This window comes from Sturnira hondurensis, unplaced genomic scaffold (assembly GCF_014824575.4).
Source record: "Sturnira hondurensis isolate 20B ecotype Veracruz unplaced genomic scaffold, ASM1482457v3 Scaffold0004136, whole genome shotgun sequence".
Lineage (NCBI taxonomy): Eukaryota > Metazoa > Chordata > Mammalia > Chiroptera > Phyllostomidae > Sturnira > Sturnira hondurensis.
Genome location: NW_028076767.1, coordinates 15,202,835 through 15,229,876, shown reverse-complemented (window position 1 = coordinate 15,229,876; position 27,042 = coordinate 15,202,835). Strand labels below are relative to the sequence as shown.

The 27,042-nt window shown below is 36.6% G+C and overlaps 1 protein-coding gene across 1 annotated transcript in view; it reads right to left on the bottom strand.

The window, feature by feature from the left end:
- Positions 1-27,042, bottom strand: part of COL5A2 (collagen type V alpha 2 chain) — a 148,228-nt gene that overhangs the window by 41,847 nt on the left and 79,339 nt on the right. The window contains exons 4-18 of the mRNA XM_037043777.1: positions 26,778-26,810; positions 25,347-25,379; positions 23,861-23,914; positions 18,731-18,841; positions 17,307-17,384; positions 15,713-15,757; positions 14,620-14,673; positions 14,159-14,212; positions 13,049-13,102; positions 9,907-9,960; positions 8,156-8,209; positions 7,228-7,272; positions 6,696-6,749; positions 3,770-3,814; positions 2,106-2,159 (exon numbers count right to left, since the gene is read on the bottom strand). Coding sequence (XP_036899672.1) covers positions 2,106-2,159; positions 3,770-3,814; positions 6,696-6,749; positions 7,228-7,272; positions 8,156-8,209; positions 9,907-9,960; positions 13,049-13,102; positions 14,159-14,212; positions 14,620-14,673; positions 15,713-15,757; positions 17,307-17,384; positions 18,731-18,841; positions 23,861-23,914; positions 25,347-25,379; positions 26,778-26,810 — 822 coding nt within the window. The remainder of the gene's footprint in view (positions 1-2,105; positions 2,160-3,769; positions 3,815-6,695; positions 6,750-7,227; positions 7,273-8,155; positions 8,210-9,906; positions 9,961-13,048; positions 13,103-14,158; positions 14,213-14,619; positions 14,674-15,712; positions 15,758-17,306; positions 17,385-18,730; positions 18,842-23,860; positions 23,915-25,346; positions 25,380-26,777; positions 26,811-27,042) is intronic.

The following is a 27,042-nucleotide window of genomic DNA, read 5'->3' as shown; positions in this document are numbered from 1 at the left end:
GATGCTTGCCTCATTATTAAGAGTAGATCAAAGCCGTCAAGACAACTGATAGCTCCCCTTATTTTGGCCCCAAAGTGTGGTCTAGATATAGCAAAATACAGGATGTGTAGTTAAGTTTTAATTCAAATAAACAACAAATTTTGGTATAAGTTTGTCCCATGAAATATTTGGAATATATTTATACTTAAATTAATTCTTCATTTAACTAAAATTTAAATTTAATGGGGTTTCTACATTTTATCCAACATATTATGTACCTATGTATGCCTAATCCTAGAGGGACATGGACCTGAAATTTTAAAACTAAAATTCTAAGCCTTCAGGAGCTCATTAGTATACACAAAACATATAAAATCTCTATTCAATTCCTAGTAGCCTTCAATAAAATGCAAGGAACTGGATGTGGAAGTGTATTCTTCACCCAAAGAGCCAGAGACCATGGTAGAGCCTTACAAGTATAGCAGAATCCTGACCAAAAACAGAAACCCAGGAATTTTATTCTGGAGACAGTGTTGGATAGGGAAACAGTTTCTGAGAGAAACTCTTGCTCGATGTTTGACTTTGTTAAGCAGTTTTCAGTAGCCAATAGCCAGTACTAGGAAAACCCAGGAAGAGAGGGAAGTACCCAGTGAGCTGCTATATAAACTGTGATTGCTAGTGAAGTCTTAACTAGATGTTAGGGTAGGAATAGAAATCACTTTCTGCTAAGTTACAATTCTAACTATTGTGAGTCTTTTTTCCTTAATTCTTTAGCCAGAGCACAATTTGAGGGTGGATGGTCCTACAAGAAGAGAGAGGGTACTTTGCATATTTTGGCCAGTGTCCACAGGGAAGTTGGGCGCTCCTTGGCCAGATTTGGTGGCAACAGGATTAGGACTTCAGGAAGCAGAACAGATACAGAAGGGAACAGAGGGAGGTCCCACGTGCCTGAGTTCAGAGTGAGCTCTCCGTGAAAGAGGGACTGGTTAGTGAAAAGACTCAGGGCATCGTTTTAAAGCAGCCACATCCCTGTGGCACAGAGTTTAAAGATGGTATTCGAGAACGTTTGAAGAATGATTTCACTTGACAACTTTCACACTTCAAGGAGTATTTGAAGTGCCAGTGCAGACTTTTGTTTGTTGGTTGGTTTCCAAGTTGAAGTCCAATTTGAGTAGCACTAATTAACAAGAAGCAATGACCTACGCTAAGGGCATCCTCTGCACCAAGCCCAATGCTAAGGGTTTGCATAGATTATCTCACTTGCTCTTCAACAAAATTCCATGAGAAAACAAGATTTAGGGAAGTGAGGTGACTTCCATGGCCATAGTCATTTTTGTACAGTAGAAACTTGTGAGTATATCCCTTAAGATGAAGAAAACTATTGCCAGTGGGAAACTGGCAATAATTGAAGGGTAATCGAATATATTATTGTGTTGTTTAAAATTTGAAAGTAGTGTTCTGAATTTATTCACTAATTTAGCTAATTAGACTTAATGTCTCTTACTGTAACCCTTAAATTTATTATCCAAAGTATTGAGGGAAAGAGCCAATTGTGATCTCCTATAGATGTAAATCACCCCAGCAGAACACTTTAATCCATTCCCATGTGCTGTGCCAAAGAGCTTCTCAGACTATTTCCTTAAATGGTCAGGAGTGAAAGGCAGGAAGTAGGGGTGGGCAGGAGTGCCAGGAGGAGGTGGGATAGGAGTAAAAGCCAGCCTTGTGTGAGAGAACAGCTTTGTGACAAATTCTGATTTATCTTAGTCTACTATTGTTTAGAACATTCTGCTATTTATTACTGCCAGGCACCGCATCCAAGAACAGAGTTCCAATTCAGATAAGCTCGTATTCCTCAAAGCTGTTACAACTGTCTGGTGTTAGAGTCCTAAAGCAACAGATTCTTTGATGTTACTTTGTATGATTATAAGTAATTCCCTTTTAATTACATATTATACAGTCACCTAATTTTTACATTTTCTTTTATTTTTTTCCTACCATAATGGACATAGAGAATATTCTAGACTCTTTCCGTAGTTGAGAGCAATCTCCATACTCTTCAGTAAATGAAATGACATTCTTCACTTTGGGATTCTTGTATTTAAGAGCTAAGTATATTAGCATTTTACCTTCATCCCAGGGTTTCCTGGAAAACCAGAAGAGCCAGGTATCCCAAGAGGACCCTATTAAAAGAAACCAGAAAAGTGATCACACATGTATTTTAACCAATATCTAAACAAGTCATCTCTTATTCTTTGACAAAATTCTGCTTTTAACACATAAATAAGAATAACCCACTTAGTGATTTAAAATCACAAAATAATGGAATTTTAATAAAAGCACCTTCCAACATTGATATGAAATATTGCTAAAAACATGTCCTTTGGTATTAAACACAATAGGATTTCTAGTCCTAACATAAAAGATTAAGTAAGTAACAACCAAAAATTGTTTTTAAATAATTGGCTCTTAAGAAGTGTACTTTCTTAGTGCTAACCAATTAATGTAGATGTTTTAAAGAATTTATTGATCTATTTTTAGAGATAGGAGAAAGGAGAGAGAAAGAGAGTGAGAGAAACATCAATATGTGGTTGCCTCTCATGCACCCCCTACTGGGGAGCTGGCCCACAACCCAGATATGTGCCATGATAGGGAATCGAACTGACAACCCTTTGGTTTGAAGGCCAGTGCTCAATCCACTGAGCCACACCAGCCAGGGCTAATAACAGTTTTTTAAAAGTTATGTTTTGTAACAAACTCTGGTACTATAATATAAAGATGATCCCTAAGAATCATCTAAATATTTTAGAGTAATTTTTTTCAGGCTAATAAGAAATGCATATTCCACAAAACAAATAAGCCAGCAAAATAGAATCAGAGACATGGAAATAAAGAACGAACTGACAGTAACCAGAAAAGATGAGGGAGGGGGATAATGGGGAAAGAAAAAGAAGGGTCAAGTTGAGGAACATGTATAATGGACCCATTGACAAAGACAATGTGGGGGAAGGATTTAAAGTGGAAGGTGGGGCATGGATAGAGCAGGGGAGAATAATGGGGAGGAAATGGGGATAACTATAATTGAAGAATAAAAAACTTAAAAAAATAAAAATATTAATACTGTAAATAAAAAAATGAATATTTGTCAGTATCCCATATTTGGGAAGGCCTACGTGGAGTTCAAACCAATGATTTAAATGCTGGATTTGAAAGATAGGAGTGTAAGAGGAATTCCATTCCAGGTTATCCTGGTTCTTGTTTTAAGAACCATCAGCTTTTAATTCCATCAGTTTTGTGTTTAAAAAGCCCCCTTTTAACTATATTTATTCTGTATCCTTTTATTAATAAAAAAAGGGAGAAAATATCCTGAGGGCAAATAATTTCGAATCAGATTTACCCTCCCAGTATTTCCCCAAGCTCATCATGTTTTTTCATCTTTCTATCCTATGAACCATACTCTATTCTTGCTCATTTTATACACTCCTCTTTTGAAAGTTGCTTCTCTTTAAGTAGTCTTCTTTGACATCTTTCTTTAGCTACAGGTGTAGGTATTTTTCTCCTCTCTGTCACCAAAACCACAAGCTGTATCCTGCATTACAGCAGTCAGCAATAGCAGTAAGCTACAATATTAATTGCTGTGTTTCTCTTTTTTTATAGACAAGTCAATTGCAAAGACAAGAACTTTGTGTTCATCATCTTTTTATTCCAAGCGGACACAGTAGATGCTCTATAAGTGTTAATGAATATAAAAATAGAAGAATGAGTGAGTGAATATGAAAATAGTACAACTCACCATTGGTCCAGGTTTTCCAGGCATGCCATGTGCACCTCGCTGTCCCTAGTTAGAAGAAAAAGAGACAAAATTCTACTCTATTTGGTCAAAATTCATTTGCTTTACAAAAATGTCCATTTTTCAAATTAAAGAATAAATATCAAGATTAACTAAGAATAACCTTCTTGGTTAATAGAAATAAAAATACACATGTACACAACACTAGTAAGGTAGAAATACATACATCTGTCCTTACAGCAATAAGGAAGAAAAATCAAGATTGAAAGAAATGAAACAGATTAAAATCATTCTTTTTTACTCGAATGTATCACCTACTATCAAATTAGCTCAAAGACAATTCAGTTTTGAATACCTCATTCTTCTTAATAACCATGTTAACTCAGACAAGGAATGTACTCTTTGCGGAAACAATAAAATAAAGCACACCTGCACACACAAGACTAGGTAGCAGTGAATGGCGTGGGTGTCACCAAGCTCCTCCTTCAGCACTGAAGAAATCATTCTACCACTGCTGGAAGTGAGAAGCTGGTGGCTCACAGTTGCCTGCCCCCCCCCAAAAAAGTTAGCTCTCCCAAAGTTATGCCCTTTCCATGGTCCATGCGGTGGTACAAGGATTGACAACATTCAAAAACTGAAGAGCCATCCCAGCTCCCAGAGTTCCCATGGAACTGAGGACTCGTGGAGTATGAGGTCTCTGTTGCAGTTGTAACACCATTTAATTTCTACCTCTGACAAACCCTAGTTCTTTTATTCATTTCTTCACAAGTGTAGTTTCTGAAAGTACTCCCCAATAAATTTCTTTCACACAAGTCTGCTCCAATGCCATTTTCTGGGAAACTAGATCTAAGGCTTCAATACCTTTGGTGCATGAAGCAGTATAAGAAGGCAGACTCCAAAATGGAATTGTTAAGTTGGATTTCTCACTGACCAACTGTGAGAGATATAGTGCGGCTCACTGCTGGCATGCTGTGGTGAGGTCGTAGTAAATACTGACTCCAGTAGTGAAATGAGATAGGCCACCAGTGCAAGGGAATGGCTATGGGTGCAGTGACTCAGGCATTGGAGACATTTTAGGGAATGGGCAGCTGAAAAGTTGATGGAATTGCATGGATCTTGTTGAGTGAATCCAGCAAATGAAAGGCCGATGGTGATTAATCATCAATATCTTCGGCAACATTGAAAAGTACTGTGATCTTCCACAACCAGAAGGAAGACAAAGCTGACGCTCCAGCACAGGACTTAATGATAAAGATTTAAAAGCTCTTGAGAAAGCTGAATTCTAAAACATGTAGAGTTTCCTATGCCATGATCAGAGTCCTTGATTGGAAAGAATGGGACCTTGGTTTTTGGCATTGGAATATCTGAAGAATTTCAAAATCTCAGATACCCTGAAGCCCATGGGCCTGCAGAATGGCCCATTCCCACTATTAACAGACTATACTTCTCCCTTGCTTAAAGTTGCTACAGACGCCTCTAGTTTGCCAGGCAACACATGCCACTACCACCACTGCCTGTCCCTCCCACTCCAGCTACCAGACCAACAGGTAGCATAAAGTCACAAAATAATGAGGTTGAGGAAGTGCTGCTTCTCATTAAAGAGAGAAGAGACCATACACCAAAAAGACCTACATTCTATACACTACATAAAGGCAGGATGCAAGAGAGAATTAATAGGACTAGGTCCTATTGGATCAAGAATTAATAGGACTAAGTCCTACTGGATCGAGAGGGACAAAATATAAAGTTAAGAATTTTAATGGTGAGACACACTTAATTCCAAGTGGACTCAGTAGATGCTCTATAGGTGTTAATGAATATAAAAATAGAAGAATGAATGAGTGAATATGAAAATAGTACAACTCACCATTGGTCACTCACCGTCTCGCTTCCATGAGACACATTTAACACCTTGATAAAAACCCTGGGGGGTGGTGTTAACAGGGGAGATGGTTCTTAGAAACTTGAAAAGAGCAATGGCCCACACAGAGTGAGTCAGAGATGCCATAACTGCCTGGCCAATGGTAGAAGAAAGCACAGAGAAGTAAACATACGAGATTGGCTAAGTAAAGCTGGATAAGGCAAGAGCTGATTAGACGCCACAATACTCTCCACATGTCCAGAAGACACTCTGCTCACCAAAGTAATAAGGAACAGTCTACTGAGAAGGTCTCACTTCTCTCAAACCAAGGCCTTTGCCTTTGGTACCATTGAGAACCTCACAGGTGGCTATCTTTTGCCGGGGTGGGGGGTGCCATAAACCTGAGATGTTTAATACTAATGGGGATGAGAGTCAAAATAATAGAGGACAGCTGGCTCTCCTTAATTGTCAAACACAAAGTGGGAGCCGTGTAATAAACTGCAAGTCTTAAATATCACCAAGTCTAGCCTGACCTTCAGAGAACTGTGAAGAGAATTAATAGAATATGCCCCCCCACCCAGGTTTGAGGTACATGTGCAGACAGCAAGGGTATTTCTCAATCTGTACGTTTAAAATAGATCAAAGACAGATGATGAGGAGATTCATATTTTTAAAAGGTGGCATTCATAGTACTTACCTTTTAGGATTGTGATAAAGATATTTGAAAGAATGCTTACAACATAAGAAGTGCTTGATAAATGTTACCTATTTTATAATGTTACTACTATTCTAAAGTTTATGTTTTTTCTTGGGTTATATTCTACCTCTTTTCATTATTTTCTTAATTTCTGTAGTAAAATAGACAACAGATGTACTGTGGTTACATAAGATGTTAACTTTAAGAGAAGCTAGGTGAAGAGTACACAAGAATCCTATCCGCTTTGCAACTTTTCTGTAAACCTAAATTCATTTAAACAGAAAATGAAAAAAATTAAATTAGGCATCCAGTACTCATTTAAAAAGCATATTCAGTACAGCATCTGAGAGAGTTAGAACACACATACTCACAGGAGCACCCTGAGGTCCAAGTCTCCCTCTCTCTCCCGGCATTCCCCGTGGGCCCTGTAGATAAGAGAAAAAAATGCCTCTTGAAGCATATTATTTAAACTCTCTGACAGCTTGATTATGCTACTCAAAACAATTGAGACTCAATATAATTGGCCACCAAGTAATCGTATTTCTTGGGGCAAATTGGGGTTTGAACACTCCCTACCTGTGGAGATATATAACCTACCCCCTCTTACCTAAGTAGAGTTCACTTAATCTAGTTTTAATGGGCTGAATCCCAAAGAATCCTGATTTGGTCTCTGAGTATATGGGGGAAAAAATAAGGGCACTCACAGTTAAGAATAGTAGTGAAATGCAGGAAGACTTTCTATTTGAAGGATGTAGTTGTTACGGGGTGCTTGCCTGTCAGCTAGTAAACAAGACTAGTTCACAAGCAAACACGCTTTCCACATCTTTTTGTTTATTTCTTTTAAACAGTCTCTTAATATAATTTAAAAAGCAAAGAAATAACAAAGAGTTAATTGATACGTACCAAAGGACCCATAGCACCCATTGGACCAGTAGGGCCAGCTTCACCCTAAAGCAAAAATGAGGTCACATCACAAATGAGTAACCTACAATTGACATGCACATCATTTTGTTCTACATGTGTATCTATCTAAATGTGTATTTTCAAAATGAGCATTTGAAAAGAATACCTTCAATAAAAGACCTCAAAAGTCTATTGTGTTACATTTTTAAAATGCAATTAAAATTTTGTTTCTATAGAAATAAGTCTAAAATAAAACTGGTGACACAGTGATGGAGCTATCATACTTAGTCACATAATTATTATCAAAAAAGTAATTATTTGTCTAAGTCTGATAATACTTTAGGTTAAGTAAAACTGTACAAAGCTAAAATTGACTATAATATTTCTTTAGATTCTATTACAGGAAGCTTAGAAATAACAATTTTAAGGCCAAATGTTTTGCACATACTAAACTCATGATACTTCCCACTAAAAAGCCCTCTGCACCTCCTTGATCTTTTCTCTCCCTCTAGAAGCATAAAAAATGGGGGAAGAAGCAATGGCCCAATGGCCCCCAAAGTAAAAGGACACTAAATAATGGGTTAATGAACCATGTAATCCTCTCTGATATGTCTGAAGAAGAAACCAGAGCAACCGTGTTTGAGGAGGTGGATCCAGAGGGCCACGTGTCACACAAAGACAATGTCCACCCTACACTGATAGAAACTCAGAGCCATAGTGACCATTCCTGGTGGCAAAGCTAGGTCATATCATGTATCCTGGTAAATTTATTGCAGCTCATCTATGAAAAATTACATTTATCTACTTAACGGTTCATTTTTTATACTCTTTCTTCTAGACTTATTTAAGGGGGCTCTGAAAATATTGTGGCACTTGAAAAACAACCCGAACACTACAGTGAGGTTATACTGAGGAACTACACAATCACCTTGGAACCAGGTGCTCCAACTTCACCTTTAGGGCCTTCAAGACCTTTATGTCCCTAAGAAGAAAAACATAAATTTGTATTTTACTGCTCTTTAAATTTTTAGATGCATAAAATACCCAAAAATCAGCTTACAGAAAGTGATTTACAAAAACGGATCTCAAACTTATTACGGATCTCAAACGGATCTCATATTTTGTTACTCAAAATGTTTCTAAATTCTCAACATTTCTGAAAGTCTACTCAAAGAAAATTAGAGTTCTCCCCTTCAAATAATATTTTCAATATGCAATGTTCTCACATTTCAAACTTTTTGACTTCAAAGAAAGTTAATCTATAGCTATAAATAAAGAACTTATAAGAAAGTAAATAGCTATAGAGTTTATATACTTATAAAATATGTATTATATAGAGGGGTGATTTTCAAAATATTTAATAACTATTACAGCAAGTACAGTAGCAAGCATTCTAATCAGAAATGTATCCACTCAAATCAGAGGCCAACCAGTATGTACTAAGTATTAGCCATGCTTTCAGATAGATAGATAGACAGATAATTTCTATACAGGGTTTAACACAAATGTAGGTTTATAGTTGTTCATATGAAAAATAATACAATAATTAATAAGCTCTGTGTTTTGTATACTCACAACTGTAAATCTACTTTTGCCCCATCCTGTATATGTACCTAACATATAATATTCTATTGGCAAAAAAGTTGATTTAGTTTTCTACATACAATGACACTAGTAGTGCTTAGTTGTCCTTAACTTCATTCAGAAGAATTTTATAAAATTTAACAAAATTGTTTTGAATTGAAAGAATATAACAAAATTGTTTCAAATGAAGATTGTATTATGACAGTTGTCACACCAGCATACATCTAAAAAAACTTATAAAAGGTGGTAAATTTTTGTGCTGTCATTTTAATACTGAAAAGGAAAGAAAATATACAACAATTTTCAGCATGTCATGCTTTATTATTTTTTAAGAAATGTTAAAACACAACAGAAAAGCAAAAAAAATTGTGCAGTGTATGGGGAAGGTGCCATGACTGATCAAAAATGTCAAACGTGGTTTTGCAAAGTTTCTTGGTACTGTTGACATTTTGACCAAATAATTCTTTGCTGTAGGGCTGTCTTATGCACTGGAAAAGGGTTAGAAGCACCCCTCGCCTCTACCCACTAGAAGCAATAGGAGGAAATAGCTGACATACTAAAAATACACAAATCAATGAAGTTATTGGTGAAAATGACAAATATCTTTTATTTTACAGAAAAAAAACCACTTTTTTTGGCCAGCCCAATAGTTACAAATTAATGATACTGAGTTATATAAAGATAGAAGCATTCTACAGCCTTCCAACCTAGGTTGACTGGGCTCTCCTACGATCTGATGCACTCTCCAGTGTTACGTCACTTACTCCACTATGCAGTAATTGACTGTTTTCTTAACCAAATCCCTTGCTAGCCTGATGCTGAAAGCTACAGGTGTTTCTTGTTGATCACTGTGTCCTCCTGTAGCACAGTATTCAGTATATAATAAGAACTCAAAAGGTATTTTATAGAATCAAATGAAATTCAAAAGAAATGTAAAACAGTGTTGTCATTTTGGTAACCTCAGATGACCACTACATCCACCGCCACTAGGACAACTAAGTAATAAATGGAATCCTAAGGATTCCAAAAGTAACGCCCTCTAGAGGCTGCTCAGTAAACACAGCAACTGAAAGGATTACAAAAGGATGAACTTACTCGTTGACCCTTCAGGCCTGGAAGACCAGGAGCTCCAGGGAATCCCCTAGCTCCCTGTGGGGCGTGGGGAGAACATATAAGGCATTTCAGAATCATTGATGAGAATAAGAAATTCCTTAAAATACATGCCCCCCCAAAATATCTGGCACATAGTATTGTTATTTTTAAACCAGTAAAGCAAAGACGAAGAAAGAATAGTATGTGTTTATCTACCAAAATGCATCTAGGTGAGTGAAACTTAGCAAGACAAACAGTGTTGAAATGGAAACATGATTTACACAGAGACGGGGACTGATACCAGGTATTAGTTTGACAAGATGTTCAAAATTTCAAATAATCTCATTGTGTTATTAATGAAACACACACAAACACAAGAAAATAAGCCTGAATCAACATAACTAATGTCTAACTCAACTAGCTCAATGTATAGGAAGAGATTAGGAGAAAAATTAAGGAAAAGTATGAATTCCTTCCTTTATATGTGCTTTCTTTGTGGTAAAAGAACAAATGCATTTGTAGCAGACAATGTGTTTTATTTTCCCTGAACTTATAAATATTGGCAGTAGAATATGATTCGAAGGATTATATTAAAATTCATAAACAGAAAATATTTAAAGGCAAAAAAAGAAGCTGGTAGATTTATAATTGTTTAAAAAACTAAGGAAATAAAATATCAACAGAAATGAAAGTCAACAAATACAGAAAGAATGGGCTGGCTCCTTGACTCAGTAATTTTTAAATTTCTGTTAATAATATGCATCCTTTACCTAAACATACAGAATTTTAAAAAATAGAAATCAAACAAAAAATCAAATGCAAATGGTAAGACTATTATGAAATGACACTTGAAAGTTTTTCCTCATAACCTCTTCAAATAGTTCAAGACCCAGTGATTTTTTTCACTTATTTTCATTGCCTGTAATAAATTTGGTTTTGAAATAAATTCCATTCCACTGCCAGTAGAGTGAGTACTCAATAGCACAGATTGATGTTCTCCTCTATTAGCAATGATTATTATTAATCAGCACATTCCTGGCACTAAGCCTTATTCCTGACTAGTGGGCATCCAATAAATAATCACAGAATGAACATCTGAATTAAGAAATGGCTTAATATGTCTTTTAATACTCAAAGCACTTTCCTAAACCTTTCTTAAGGAAATTCGCTGTACCAGCACGATCTTACACAGAGAGCAAAATCCATTTGTTTGCATTATCGGCTTCACTAGCTGTTAATTAAATTAATAAATAAATAACTCAACACATAAACTTTATATGATAAAGGCAAAATAATTATTTCCCTGTGATTGGTTGCAGAATGTTTCTGCAGTGTCTGTTGGGGGAGGGGGTGTTGTCACGGTCAAACCATTGNTAAGAAATGGCTTAATATGTCTTTTAATACTCAAAGCACTTTCCTAAACCTTTCTTAAGGAAATTCGCTGCACCATCACGATCTTACACAGAGAGGAAAATCCATTTGTTTGCATTATCGGCTTCACTAGCTGTTAATTAAATTAATAAATAAATAACTCAACACATAAACTTTATATGATAAAGGCAAAATAATTATTTCCCTGTGATTGGTTGCAGAATGTTTCTGCAGTGTCTGTTGGGGGAGGGGGTGTTGTCACGGTCAAACCATTGCTCTCTGAACAAGTTCCATTAGTTCTTCTGTTTGCACAGCCCTAGTTAAAAATTCTTTCTTTTCAAGAACTCCCTTTAAGCTTTTCCATTGGAATGCACCCCTTTACTGAGATTTTCCTGCCCTCCATCCTGAGCAGGAAACTCAGTACAGATCCATCTAAGCCTACAGGGGAAACACTGAGCTATGTTATTTCAAATAATTCATTATTAACTTGGGAGTTTTTGTGGTCTGCAAGGGAATTCTCATGTGATTACATAGCTCCATAACAAGAAAATGAACCAGATGTACTAGCGCTCATAAACTTTCCTCATTCTGCTGACCGGAGATTGTCATCACACCCCAATCACACACCGTTGCGCTGCACTTGCAGAGTGCATCTGTGACATGCTGGCGAGGCACGCTTCCTCCCCGTGGAGGCTCCCACACTGCAGTGTGCAGAGTGCAGCAGGACGGGGGGCTCCAGTCTGGACTGGGTGACATGAACATCTGTGCTAATGACTAAACCACATGCCCCCGTCTGCACTGACTTTCCAGGATGATGGGTGAGGAAAGGAAGGAGAGAAAGGAGCTGGGAATTGGTTTTATATTTGAAACTCAATAATCCTTAGAGCCCTGTAAATTCCCTTAAAAGATCAGCATTCATTGTTTAAAAAAATCCCAGTATTGGACTTCCATCAACTTTCAGAAAGTAAATGGCAAGGACTGCAGTATTGTTGGATGCACTCAGTGGTAGAAACACTTGGAAAGCATAGAGAATATAATAAGAAGAAGGCCAAATCAATTTAGGGGATGTTGAACAAAGAAAAAGTTTAAGAGCAGAAATGTTATAGGATTTTTTTCTTATCATTCTCTAATTTTCCCCATTGCCTGTGTAGCACCTCCTAGGGGAGGACCTATCAAAACAAGGTGAGTGAAGACAGAAAGGTGGGTCAGAGGGTGGCCAAGTAGGCCAGATCCTAAATTCTGCTGGGCTGGGTTGCCAGGGCCTTGTCCCCGAACTAATCCAAGGGAGAAGAAAACTGCTGTGTTAGGAGCTGGCTGTCAACATATCTTGTCATAAGTTTTAGGACCCAGAACATCAATCAAAAATTTCAGCCAACATTAGGGTTTGAGGAGCAGCCAAAAAGACATCTTGTCCACAATTTATGGTCCCTGACCGATAATAAGTCTGTTCTCTTTCAAGCTGTTGTTTTCAACATGGGAACAATACAAAACAAAAATATTAAAAAGATGAAAAATGATAAACAGGATTGAGATGTAACATATTAGTAGGTCAGACTAGTGATTATCTGAAAATCTGATGTGTAGTTTGGAGATATCCATGTTAGAGCATCATGGAATTCTCTAGTCCTACAAGGGTATTTCATATGCTACAACGCGAAGCAGGAACTTAGAAGTATCATTCTGGCAAAATGTCCTATTCCATCATGACAAAAGAGACTGTATCTTGGTATATGGTGTTTACTGCATACTATCGTATTGGTAAATAGAAACTTACTGGAGATCCCGAGAATCCCACTTCACCGGGATTTCCATTTCTACCAGGTTCACCCTTTATGGAAAAAAAAAGCAAAGAGGGATTAAAATGCTCTCTTGTGAGACTAGCTGACAAATCCATTGCAGATGAGAAGTCTTCTTTAGAAAGCTGTGTTCAATGCCATGAACAATATAAAAACACTGAGCTCTATTTTTTATGGCAACCCATTCTAGCAAGTCAGTTTATGAAGCTTGTGTTAATATAGCAAGAAGAAACGAGTATAAATAATACTGGTCTGACCTAGCTCACCAACATGTATACATCTGTATATATGAATAAAATTATATATCAATATATAGCACTGAATAAAACAATGTTTTTTTTAAAAAAATACTACTTGCCATTTCTTTTCTTGTTATAAAAAAATATTAAGAACTGCCCGAGATGTTTTTCTTATGGCCCAATTCAGTGTAATCTGCTTAAATATATCACATTACAGATAAAGAGAAAATATATTCACCTAGTTTAGTATCACATAGAAATTGATGGCCTATCCAAAACTTTATCCTCAACTTTGGGACAACTAACAAAAGATTCCAAAAAGCAAATTCTTTGTTACACTCTGTTCTTTGATCACATGTTTTTAATGTTAAAATCTGAAATTGAGTCTTAACTGTAATTAAAAATTCAACTGAAGAAAATTACTTTTTAGCATTGGAGAGCGATACTGATGCTTGCCCAGCAACACATTTTAAAAATCCATTTAATGACAACCTCCTAATGTTGTTGCCATCAGAGTAATAAATTTTTCCTTCAGATCACTTTAGAGGTTCCATCAGCAAAGGCTGAAGCTCTTGTGACAACAATTCTAGTATCTCATGGAGAAATCATAAGGGAAAACTTGGGGAAAGTAGGGAAAGAGACAGTACCTAATACTGTGTTACCATCAAAATTAAGAGCACTTTCGATTCTATAAAATTCCCTTCTGAGCTCTCTAGTTTTGATTGACATTAATGGAAGCTAAAAGTGGGGGAAATGAAAGGGAATTAATGAATAACACTTATGTTAACACTGTAGGTCCTTCTTAGGCTCTTTAAAATTTTCAAAGGGAAATGAAGGAAGGCAGCGTACATCTTCACCAGGTTTTCCAGGAGGCCCCTCTGGTCCACGTGCACCAATTGGGCCCTAGTAACAAAACGAAAGAAAAAAAAGAATATTTACCTGTATTTATCCACTCCAACCAATGATTCAATCCAAAATACATTGTTGAGGCAAATTTAAAAAAAACAAAATAGCTTCACTAATATTCTGAACTTTATGTTGTATCACTCATATTACTGGCTCAATAGAACAAGTTTGCATTCACAAACACAAATATCTCGGCACTGTCGGCTGATTCTTTTCAAAGTCTCAGAATTTAAATAGTCTGCCACAAGAACCATAGCTTAAACACAATCCATAATACAGAGCCCCTGAACTGGGCTGCAATTTCCTGCTACATAAGTAAAGAGTTGGTAAAATAAATAACTCAGGACACCATTATAATGGTGGACCCATATTTAACTGTGTCTACATGCTTACTTGATATTTACCATTGGTCCAGGTTCACCAGGTTCACCAGGAGGTCCTGCAGGGCCAACACCACCCTAAAATTGAGAACAGATTATATATACACAAACCACAGCAAATCCAGAACACTGAATCCAGAACACTAATTCAAAACACTGAAGTATAGTGCTATTGTTCAAAGTGCTGGCTTTGTCACTCTCTAATTGTATGACTTTGTGTGAGTTACATACTCTGTTTATACTTCAGTTTTCTGATCTATGAAATAAGAACAATATGGTACCTACTTCACTAGGCTTTTATATCTATTTAGATAACTAATGCATATTAAGAACCTAGAATAGTGCTAGCAAAAAGCATTCAATCAATGGTAGTTATCATCATAATATTTTTCTTCTTTTTTCTCCTTTGTTTTCTTCCTCTTTCTCATCTCAAATAACAACTATATTTTCTATTCACCAATAATAATAATAAACTACCAGTTAATATTACTGGTAGTAATATAAACTGACTTAAAGTAAAACTCCACACATATGATAATGACAATATGGTATCTTTGACTGAGATAAGAATTCTTTTTTTATCTTTCCTTTAAAAAATTATTTCCTACTGCCTGTCATATCACTACAAAATTAACACAGCTCTATACCACTACTTTACTAGTACTTTACAGGCCATAGAAAAAAAGTTTAGTATTATGACCTTTTTAAAGATTCCATGAAGTGACCACCCCAGAATATTATTTCTAATAATACCACATAGTAATTGCCTTCTATAATCTGATTTCATAGCCTCAGAGTTGGCACATAATCAATTATGAGAATTTTCATCCTGACATATTATTTCAGAAGCAAAGGCACATAAAAATTATTTGTGTTGAAAGTCAGTAACCTAAAGAAATCAGACAATAAAACTTCAGCCTCACAAGCAACTTTGAAAATCTACTGTATATATTTCTAAGTGAATATTAATTGACTATAACCCATTCAAAGTAAGAATTACAATATACAATTTAAACACCAGCTCAAAGCAGTCATGTCACAGAGGCTTCTTTCTTTATTTCTTTCTTTGCTTATTTATTTATTGCTACAGTTGTAATTTAATTATAAAACTACTTACTTGCTGCCCTTGTAAACCAGGAGGTCCCCTTGGGCCAATAGGACCCTTAAAAGCAAATGAGAAGAAAAGTTGTATACTGTTAATGACAACTAGGTCAAACATTTAAAAAATGTTTAATCTGGAAAAGTGACCTTTTGACAGTGGAAGATGATGACATTCTCCATCTGTGCTCATCTGGAATGCAGCTAAATCCAAGAAAATTAAAGCTAGGATAACATTTGGAGTGATTTTACACATACTTTCGGTGTCACAAAGAGAAATAGAGAATATGCCTGTGCACACCCAGTGCCTTTGGGGCAAGAATGTGTGCGTGCTGAAGGAGCGGATCTGTCAGAACAGAACATCTGACGAAGGAAAGCCCTTGGAAGGCCTGAAGGAGTTATTGAGCTGACTATTTAATTCTTTGGCTTCACAGCAGATAATTCTCATAACTTAATTAAGCAAGCTGAATTAAAGGCTTATGAAAACATCAGAAACAGTGACTAGATTATTTAAAATGTACGTTTAAAATTTTTCAGGGGACTGAGATTTCTGGACTATTTCTTTCTTTCATAACATATCCTTAAGGCACCCTCACAGGCTTTCCTCATTTAAACATGAAATGACCACACTGAAACATAACCAAGGGAAGAAAAGGAAAACGCAATTTAAAAAATAGTTACTATGCCTATACAAATTTTAATGTCATACTTTAAAAAGTAAATTCAATTAAATCAAAATCAAGTTTTTTCTTATGGTAAAAACTTAAATTTTTGTTTTGAATTGATTAAATTTTTAGCTAGTAAGAAAATTAAAACTTCATCACAAAAACAAATACATGTAAGTTAAACTTCAAACAGATTAAAACTCACATACTTTAGAAAATTATCCCAAGATAATCATTGATGAGAGCATCTCGCGAATGACTTAAATAATACATACAAACCATCCTGGCCTTAAGGATGTATCTAAAATACCCATTAATCTGGAATGCTTCTGAATTATATTATGAGTAGAAAAGCATGGGAGAGTTGGTTTTAAAGGTATTAACTCATTCAGTGAGATTTCACTGCTCCAAATACTCAGGTTAAAGTACCTGCTTAAAGGAAAATGGGAAACTTTCTGGCTGTTGAAGAAATTCAAAAGAGAATGGGAATAGTCAGTAGGTTCTGCAAGGAAACTTGAAGTTGTTGCTATAGGTAGCCAGAGAATATTAAGAAAACTAGGAAATGATGAAAATAAAACTAGCAAACTTGTTTCAACTTATTGGCAAATCACTATTTCTAACAACACCAAAAAACAATTGTTTTATTTATTAAGAAATACCCTTTTGATGTGGTACTGTTGGCTATATGTTTTAAAATTCCTTATTTTCTTTAAATAATAAATGAAATATACAGACAGTCTTTTATGAATGTTGATAAATACTTTGCAGTTATGAATGGAATACCTCTGGGCTTTTAACTGGTACTTAGGAGGGGCTAATAAATAAACTGAATTAATAAATGGATGGACATGTTTGAGAAGACACATATTACTTTTAACAAACTGAGACCTCTCTTTTTAAAATGTTTTTTTCAAAGGTACTTTAATTAGCAGTAAAATTTGTGCTTACCACTGAGCCAGGCATCAGTCCTATCTGACTCCCAAGGCCAGATTTTTCATCCAATCCAGCCATCTGAGCTGAAAACGGCTGGAAAAGCAATGCGTTGACATTATTTCCACAATGAAAGATGTACATCAAAATACTTATTAAATTGAGACATGTATGTGAATTCTCTGGGATTCTTACAGAATGGCCCTTCTAAGAATCATCTTAAACTTTTGCTTTAAAGCAAGAAAAAGACTCAAGTTGTTGTTCATTTTGTGTGTTTTTAACTGAACAACCTTCCATGGAGTAACTGATAACTATGCTGTTTCAGAACAACTATTGCAATGGGCAAATGGCTGATACTTGATAAAAGCGTGACTCATTCGGTTAAGTATTTAGCCACTCTCATCAATTTCAGTTGTAAATCTCTTTATCTGATTTCTTCCCAAGGTTAGAGCACGCCAAACATCTGGACTGAGCTGAGAGACTGCTTTTGAAACATCTGTCTTAAAGAGTCCAGATTCCATTTCAGAGTATATTACTTACCATAGCTGGTATTCTTCTTTCTTGTTCATGGCCAGTGAGCATTTAACTGTATGTATGTAAGTTAATAAAAATTTTATAGCTCTTTTAATGGAATCCCTGAATGTTCTAAGAACTGGCAATAGTTTTACCTATTGTCTTTAATATCTAAAAACTTTGGTAACCCAACTGACCAAAACTGTCCACATACATTCCTGGAGTTCTAATCTCTGGATTTTAGCAGGAAAAGAATGTGCATATTGTTTGAAAAAAATTGGCAGTTCTTCCTACCATCAGCTGAAAAACAAATGTATGAATTGCTGTAAAACAAAAATCATATTTCAGGGCTCTGGATGTTCCTTTGTTATGCTATGCAATGTACTTATAAATCCCTATGCCCGCCACTAAGAACTCAAGAGGCAGGTATAGGAAGACAGTTTTATTCTACTTCTAGTAGAAAACTAAAATTGGGGAAATAATTGGATAGATTTTTAGTGCCAACTGGATGCCCCACACATCATCACAGATGCATCGCCCACCCCCACCCCCATGGTGTGAAGTGCATAACACAGAATTTGACACTTTCTAAGCCTTTTTCATTTCCCAGTGAAATGAAAAAAATGTCATAAATTTTTCATTTCCCAGTCCTTTAGAATCAACAGAAAGAAGAAAGTTCACAAAGTCTGGAACTGACCTTGAGAACTAACTACCTTTGAAGCAGTACTTTCAAAAAATGTTACTTTGAATTTTCCAACAATTCCCTGTGGATTTTTTAGTTTATCATTGTTCATGGCAGCATTAGCTTCACAAAGCTGCTCTTACAGTTAAGGGTCAACAACTGAACCAACACAATTTAAAATAATAGCAATAAATCAAAACCTTAGCATATTATCTAAATATGGCATTGAACAATGCACAGCCCTTACCCTGCTCATGCCATCAGGTCCTGGGTGAGAAGGGTGTCCGGGTGGCCCTGGAGGACCTGGCTGACCAGGAACACCTGGTTCCCCATCAATTCCTTGAGGACCACGAGGACCCTGCAAAAACAAGCCAGTGGGAATGATAACCTATTGCCAAATGGGCACTTAATAGAAAGCTAACTACACAGACTCCTTGGTGGAGATGGTGTGTTCATTATTTTACTATGAATGGCTGTACTGTTTGATTCCAACTATGACATTCTAGAAAAGGCAAAGCCCTGGAGACAGTAAAAAGATCAGACAGAGGTTGCCAGGAGCTGGGGTAGGGGTAGGGGATGAATAAGTAGAACACAGAAGATTTTTATGGCAGTGAAAATAGTCTGTACAGTATATGGGTGGATATATGTCATTATAGCCTTGTGTTCAAACTCATAAAGTATACAATACTAAGAGGGAACCCAAACATAAACTATGGACTCTGGCAGAAAATATTGATAATGGAGAAGGCTACAAACGTTTGGGGGCAGGGTGTGTATCGAATTCTGTACCTTCCTCTCAATTTTGATATGAACCTAAAACTTCTCTAAAAAATAAACTCTTAAAAATAATAAAAAGAATAACAATCCAGCCATCTATAGTAATTCAGCACTGGTCACAGAGTTGACTATTGAGACATGGTATATTCTTAGTAAGAATTCTCCTCCTGATATAAAAAATCCCCAGTAACTAGTCTTCCTGGAATATTTATAAAATTATAGACAGTTTATTAGTTACCTAGAATAAATTTCTTTACTTGGTCGAGTTTTGTTGTTCAAGACTATCAATCAACGGTTTCTAAATTCTCTTGCCTGTCATAGATGACAGTTAACTGTGTGCATGCCTGCTTAAACCCCCCCCCCTCAACCCCAACTACCCAAAAATGTGAAGGAGCCTTGATTATCGTTCGGGTGGGTTGTCTTTTTAATGCTTCAATGTTTCTCATAGCTCCTGGCACCTAGTAGACGATCTATTTATTATATGTTCACATTTCAATCTGCTTTACTCTAGTCCTTGAAGTTGAGCCCATTTTATTTCCCTCACCACCCCACAGGCTGCGCCACCGGCAGACAGACCGACAGAAACGGAGGGAAAGGCACAGTGACCCAGCCGCATCTACGGAGGCGTGAGCAAGGGTTTCTAGCCGCCGCGCTCCACCCTCCCGATCCCCACAGTGAAGACGGCGTGGGGAACAGCCGAGTCCTTGGTTCCAGAAATGCTCGGTGCCCTAACCTCACCACGTCCACAAGTCTCGTTAAGTATTTTCTGGCTTCATAACCCTAAAGAGACTTGGCTAACTTTAAAAAGAAAGGAAGGCGTACAGAACTCCAAAGTCAATGTGACTTTTATCATTAGAAGCGTGGATGGAGAAAAATATGGTAAATGAATTGGAGTTCGATAGTAAAAGAAGCTTCTCATGCCTAAACATGAGAAGACCAAGTGGCCGAAAGCGACTAAAATACAAACTCATTAGCAGAAGAAGTAAACGGAGGAGAAGCTGAGGTGGGAGAGGGGTCAGTTTGCACGCGATGGCTCTGGGAAAGGTGGCATAATAGCTATTCAATTTAACGTATTTTAACATATTCAGACATTCACACAGACACGCTTACTTCCTGGAAGACTGGGGTACATAAGCAAATGTATCTTTTCAAACAGCAGGAGATAATTTAGTCTGAAAAGTGGCATTGTGAAAAATATTTTTCAGAAGAATATTCTCACCCTTTAAAAATCAAACCTTTCCTGACCCCTAAGCCACGGACAATTCACTGAACTCTTTCCTTTGTATGTATACTAATGGAGGCTGATTTTAACTGCTCTCTAGGATTTCTGAAGTGTGTGAGTGTGAGCAACAGGAACTACAAATATATGTTGTCGATGGTTGCACAGACAAGTAGTAGTCCCACCTACTCACAGAACCTCATGTGAAAAAGGACAAAGGACTCGTGGACTCAGGACAACGGTGTGGTGACAGCTGGGGTGAGGGGAGTATAAGGGGACTAAATGGTAATGGAAAACAATGCAATAAAAATTAAATAAAAAAGAAAGCTAATGTGCTTTGAAATGTGAAATTACTGATTGATCACCAGTTATTAATATGTACAAAAAATGAGCTGACACATTACTTCTGCTCTCAAAGAGATTTCTAAAGACAAAATCGGAACTACACTAGTGTCAATAGGAGTAGAGGGAGGTTTGGATAATATTAATACTCAAAATATTGTGTCTTTTCACCAGCCCTCTGGGATTAACAATCATGTTTCCAAGTCTGCTCTGAAGACAGCGCAGTACTTCATTGACTTGTTATGTATTCTGTGTCTCCATAGGGTCTTCTCTAAATAGCCTATATGATATGCTATTATAGAGATTGGGAATAAAATTCACAAAAATTTTCCAAAAGAAAACATAGTAAGCAAGATTATAAGTGAAAATAAGAAAAAATATCATATGTATGTGAACATTTTACTGATAAAAGTTGAAAATAAAAATTTTAATTTGGGACTCCATTAAATATATATGTGTTTTCATATTCTGAAGTAAGCTGAATCCCATAAATTTATGTTAAGGTTAACATTCTCCCATCCCCCAGGACACTCTGGAAGCAATCTACAATAAAAAGTACTTGCAGATTGCCACTAGGTGGCGACCTTTAAACGTCCACAAGTAGGAGTGATGCTGACCCAGGATCATGAACAACTTTATTCTCTGCTGGTTAGTAGTTGGACAAACACAAATTATGATTATGTCAGAACTGGTACATTTCTCATTTTACAGATGGAAAACAAACCTATAGATGTTAAGTGTCATGTGCAATTAGAACTCAGCACGCCACTGACTGTCCATATCAGACAGGTTGCTAGTTTGTCATGACTGAAGTTACCAGGACAATACACTTAAACTAAGGACATGTGGCGAGAGACATTCATGATGATCACTGGCTAAGAGTGAAGGCTTCTTGAAAGTATCTCTATATCAGTAGCTCAATCCTGTGCAATGTTGTCTTCCACGTTTGACAATATCAAGAGCTAATTTTAGTTGTTACAATTGTATGAGGCAATGGAGCAGGTGTTGCCACTGGCATCTAGTGGGTAGACATTAGGAATGCTGCCAAACATCCCACAATGTGCAAGGAAACATCTGGCCCCAAACAGCAATATAATTGAAGCTTAGAAACTGCTCTACATTGTGAGCCTCCTGTAGCGTTTGATAGTAACGGGGGACAAAGTGGCATTTACCATTGCAGTACCACCCTATAATGTGCTAGGCATAGTTTCAGTCAAGCAGCTCCTGCAAACCTTGAGACCTGTGGCACTACATTCTACCTATGGGTACTTAGTGACACCATGCCATTTCTTGAAATCAGCTATAGGAGACTATTTACACTAGGGAAATCAGCAAAAGCTAGTGGCAGATTTTTAAAAAAATGAATCAGGCGTGAAACACCATCATACCAATGCTTGCTAGAATTAAGAGAGAAATAGATTTCCTACTTGGGTATCTGCCAGATTGTCTTGTTTAATTCCAAATAAATAACTACTCCTTACTCTTTTACATGCATGCATACACACGCGGACTATTCACATTGATTGTTTCAGACCTAATGAAGATACAAAAAGGAGCAATCATATACTAAGTTGAGAAAGTTGAGAAGGAGAGGGGAGGAGAGGAGAGAGGAGGGGAGAGAAGAGAAGAGGAAAGGAGGGAAGAAGTTAAGAGCCTGAGGAGTAGATTCACTGAATCCTAACAAGGAGTTCTGGAAGTCCAACCACTTTTTTGTAACAATTTTCACCCAGACTTAGCACTCACTGTTCTCAGCACAAACACATGGATGCACAATGTTTTCTGCATGACTACCTCCCCTCCCTCTACCTGTCTCTGTTATTCTAGACCCGGGACAGACATCTGAGGGTCTGAGGGCTACCAACAGTGTGTAAGCTGCCAGCATTGGTGAGACAGCTCAGTAGAGCAGCAACTAAGGATGGAACACAAAATAAATGGACCGCAGCTTTGCTGCCACCTACACGGCTATGGCCCATTTCTTTCGGGCACTGTTATTTACCTGCATGCCTACCAACACCGTTGATAACTCCAACTCCAGTCTGGAAGAGTATCCGCATGATGCTATACTCAATGAAATGTGTGCAAGCATAAAATAGCATCAAAGATGAGACCACAGACCAGAGTGGCAAGAGTTCCCAGTGATACAACCCAAAATACGTTTTTCCTCATTTATATATTCAGGGTTGTCTGTTGCTTCTTGTTCATCAATTTCTCACACTTAGGTATGGGTAAATACATATTTAAAAAGCTAAAAGTCCACAAAGGTAAATTTTAGTAGATATCATCTGACAGAAAACGAAACACCACAAATTTTTCTGATTTGAAACATGAGATAATTATAGCAATATAAAAATTAATCCAGTCATTCAACATATGAAAGTCACTAGTTTTTGTGGGTGAGATAAAAATTACTATCCTAGGATAGCAATTGGTGATAAAAGGAAACATTTGATGATCTCATGTTTTATCTCAAGGGTATAGAATTGATTATTTAAATTCAAAGGTGCTCCCTTTGTTCTGCTAATGGATTTCTTGATTTCTAAAATTATTCCTTTGACATCTCTGTAGCAGCGGCTCCATGAAAAAATGTAGCATACTACTTGCAAAATAAATTCATTACACAACCACTTAAGAGAAAATTTTGTCCTCTAATAATTTATTCTTTATTTAACTTGGTTATTCCTGTAGCAACCACAGATCGCAGTACTTGGGTGTTTTATCTCAACAGGACATTCTTGACATCGTTTACTCATGAGTTGCACCTTCTGAAAACATGAGGTATTCATTATGTTCCGTAGATTCTACGTCATTTTAAGTTGACCTCATAAAACACAAATAAATGTCACTTGTGCTATTTAAAAATATGAGATGGCTATTAACACATGATAATCTCTTCACGACCTGAACTCTATGTCACATTTAATTGAGGGGAGAGAAGAACAGAGCTGCCAGCACCTGGCTTCATCCAGAGAACATGGTGAAGAGAGGGCCTTACTCAGTACACAGCACAATCCACACAAAGGGAACCCACAGCCAACTTACAGGTTTTCCTTTTGGCCCTCTCTCTCCTCTTGGTCCTTGTGATCCTGGAGGCCCCTAAAGCAGAACATAATGGTTATGCCTGCAAAGCATGTACACTTCAGATGTTTTTGTTTTAAAGCTTTGCTTGGTATAAGAAAATTGGAAAACAGAAATATCACCATTCCTTTTGAATTCAGTTCAATTGAAGGCCATAGAAAATAAAGCCGTGTGCATACCAAATGTGCATAGGAAGGCTGTTTGTTTTAGCAGTGAAGCTTACAGGTCTGTAAAGAATTAAGTGTTACATTATAGCACTCTGGAGCCCTATGAGCTGAATATAATAGTTTGAACAGTAATGGCAAATTTGTAGAGATCATTTTTGCTGTCTTGTCCCAGACAAGTTCTTGCCACTAAATTATGGGCACAAAAACTTGTACTTTAGATTTTGAGAGCTACATACTTGTGTAAACTCCAAATTCCAATTATCTGAGAGAACGTATGAGATCGTACTGGTACACAATACCCCAAACTACTTATCAGAGTCCAAGTTGCCAATGAAAACAAGAGAAAGAAAAGCCTCTTATTCTACTACTGCTTTAGGTACTGTACATTCAATAATCTCATTTTCTACTTGACTTAGAATGTTGCACCATCTCCATGGTATATTTAAAACCCACTTAGAATTTTCTGATAGTAATTTCAGTCATTTATCCCTTAAAATAGCAAGTGATTATTATATTTCAAAACTGGCATCATTGTGCTGATACCTTAAATTAGCTTTTTTTAAAACTGCAGTTGCCTAGAGAATTTTATTTCTCTTCAAAAGTCTAAATTGAGTTATGAAAATTAGATTTTGTCTTTACTCAATCCAACATACAATATTGTTTAAAAGATAAGGTTTCAGAATGACTGAAGCAGGTCTGTTAAAACATATTGTATTTTACTTATGTTGATGTAATGTATTTCAAATTCTACAGGCATCGTGTGTGTGTATTTGTGTGTGTTATCCATCTTTTTACCTATGAATGCTACTGATTCAAACCTGAAATCAGTAGTATTTTATGCTAAGCCAGAAATACGCTATTCTGATGTGTAACGTCAAATTTTACTGCTATATGATTTAATTTCACTAACAGGTAAACTTAACAGTTTGTTTCATCAAACAGGTAAAAGTGATCTACTCTTGATCACGGCTAAACAACAGACAGCATGGCCTACTTCCAACGTCCCGGGTTAACCCGAAGTTGGCAGTGTGAGGAAAGATGGCCCTTCACATAACCAAAGAAACACTTTAACACTTGAGGAACAATGGGGTACTTTCACTTCAGAATAAAATGAACCCCATGTGGCATTCATTGCTGCAAAAGGATGCTTAAACTTTGAGGTATTTCAAGAAAAAATGCTTCAAGAAAACGTTCTATTATCTATTCATGGTACGATATTCATGAAAGTTCTCAGTATCTCAACGGACTGAAGAGAGCCATGGACATTGGAGGAAGCTACTTACAGCTGGTCCTGGGCGGCCCCGTATGCCTGTCACCTAGACGATAAACAGAGTGATTTGTAAGGATGAATTTCTACCTACAGAGTGTTAGAAAAGTCAATAGTCGAACAAATAAGAATAACAACAAAAGCCCCAGTGCATTTTTAAAAAATGAATGTTGTCGATTGATGGCTGTTTCCTCCCTGACTTACAGGTTAAAATGCCATCTCACTCAAACTCGAATGTAGGGAGGCAGTGCCGGCAGGGTGGTTCAGGGCGCCGCTGGAGCCAGCCAGTCAGGTGCAGCGCCTGCCTGCACGTCGTTTCTCGGCTGTACGGCCTGGGACGACTACCTCACTGTCTCTGTGCTTAGGTCTCTCTTCTGTTAAATGGTCATGACGATTATGAAATTACCTTCTTCAAGAAGTGTCGTGTTGTGAAGACAAATAAAATGTTTTAAAAGTACTTAAAACAGCACCTGAGACATAGTAAGTACACATAAGTGTTTTTAAATGAAAGGAAAGAATATGAATGATTTTCCTTTTAGGTAATCTGTTAAAAACAGGCCAACTTAAAAGCAAAGCCAAAAGGCAAACCCTGCCAAATAAATCAACATGTGCACACTTTTGCTTTGCCAGAGGGATGCGAACTCCTTTAAAATCTATGAGAGTGGTTGTTGAAGAACTTTAATCCTATTCAGTGATATACTTTTTGATCATTTACAAATCTAAATAACTCTTAGGAACTCATGCAATATGGAATCTCAATCAGGATAATGGTATGACACATTTCCAGACATGTGGAATATTAAATCATGCATTTCTCTCTGGATTCCATGTCTATTTATACTATTAAAATATATATCTTAACTATTATTCTACATTCACATGCAATATGTTTTTAATATTTTATTTATTTATCTTTAGAGGGGAAGGGAAGGAGAGAGGGGGAGAAATATCAGTGTATGGTTGCCTCTCATGGGTCCCTTGCCGGGAACTGGCCTGCAACCCAGGCATGTGCCCTAACTGGGAATCAAAGTGCAATTCTTTGGTTTGCAGGCCCGTGCTCAGTTCACTGAGCTACACCAGCCAGGGCACACATGCAATATGTTTAATTTTGTAAAACCCTGATCTTCACCTTTGGTCATAGGACTGTAAAAGTCAAGAATATTGTATTAAATAAATATTAAATTTTGTGTTAAAATTAACATGCTTTGGTTAATATTAAAAATTACATTAAAGAAACAAAATATGTATTAACATTAACTTTTCTTAAATAAAGAATAGATCTGTCATGGTTTTCTTGTTTATACTAAAAACTTTCTTGTAAAATAACTAATTTCCCTTATTTGAGGGTATATATATATATATATATATATGAGCAATATTATGCAACTTTACTGTAGCTAACTTCATTAAAGGTACATGAAAACAATACAAACATAAGTATACTTACAACAGGCACCAATCCTGGTTCTCCTTTTTCTCCCTATGAAGTTTAAAAATTTTTAATTAGCAGAATATAATGATGTAATGATTTGTTGGGCATAAAACGTCATGCTAGAATATTCTATTAAACAGTGGGGATTTCTTTGTAAGACACAAAAAATTCAGAAGCAGAAGTCAGTCAATTTTGATAATTAGATATTATTCATGAAATATTTATCTGAAAGATAGAAAAAGGAAATAAATACAATTCAGTTTTTATAGCAACCAAAACC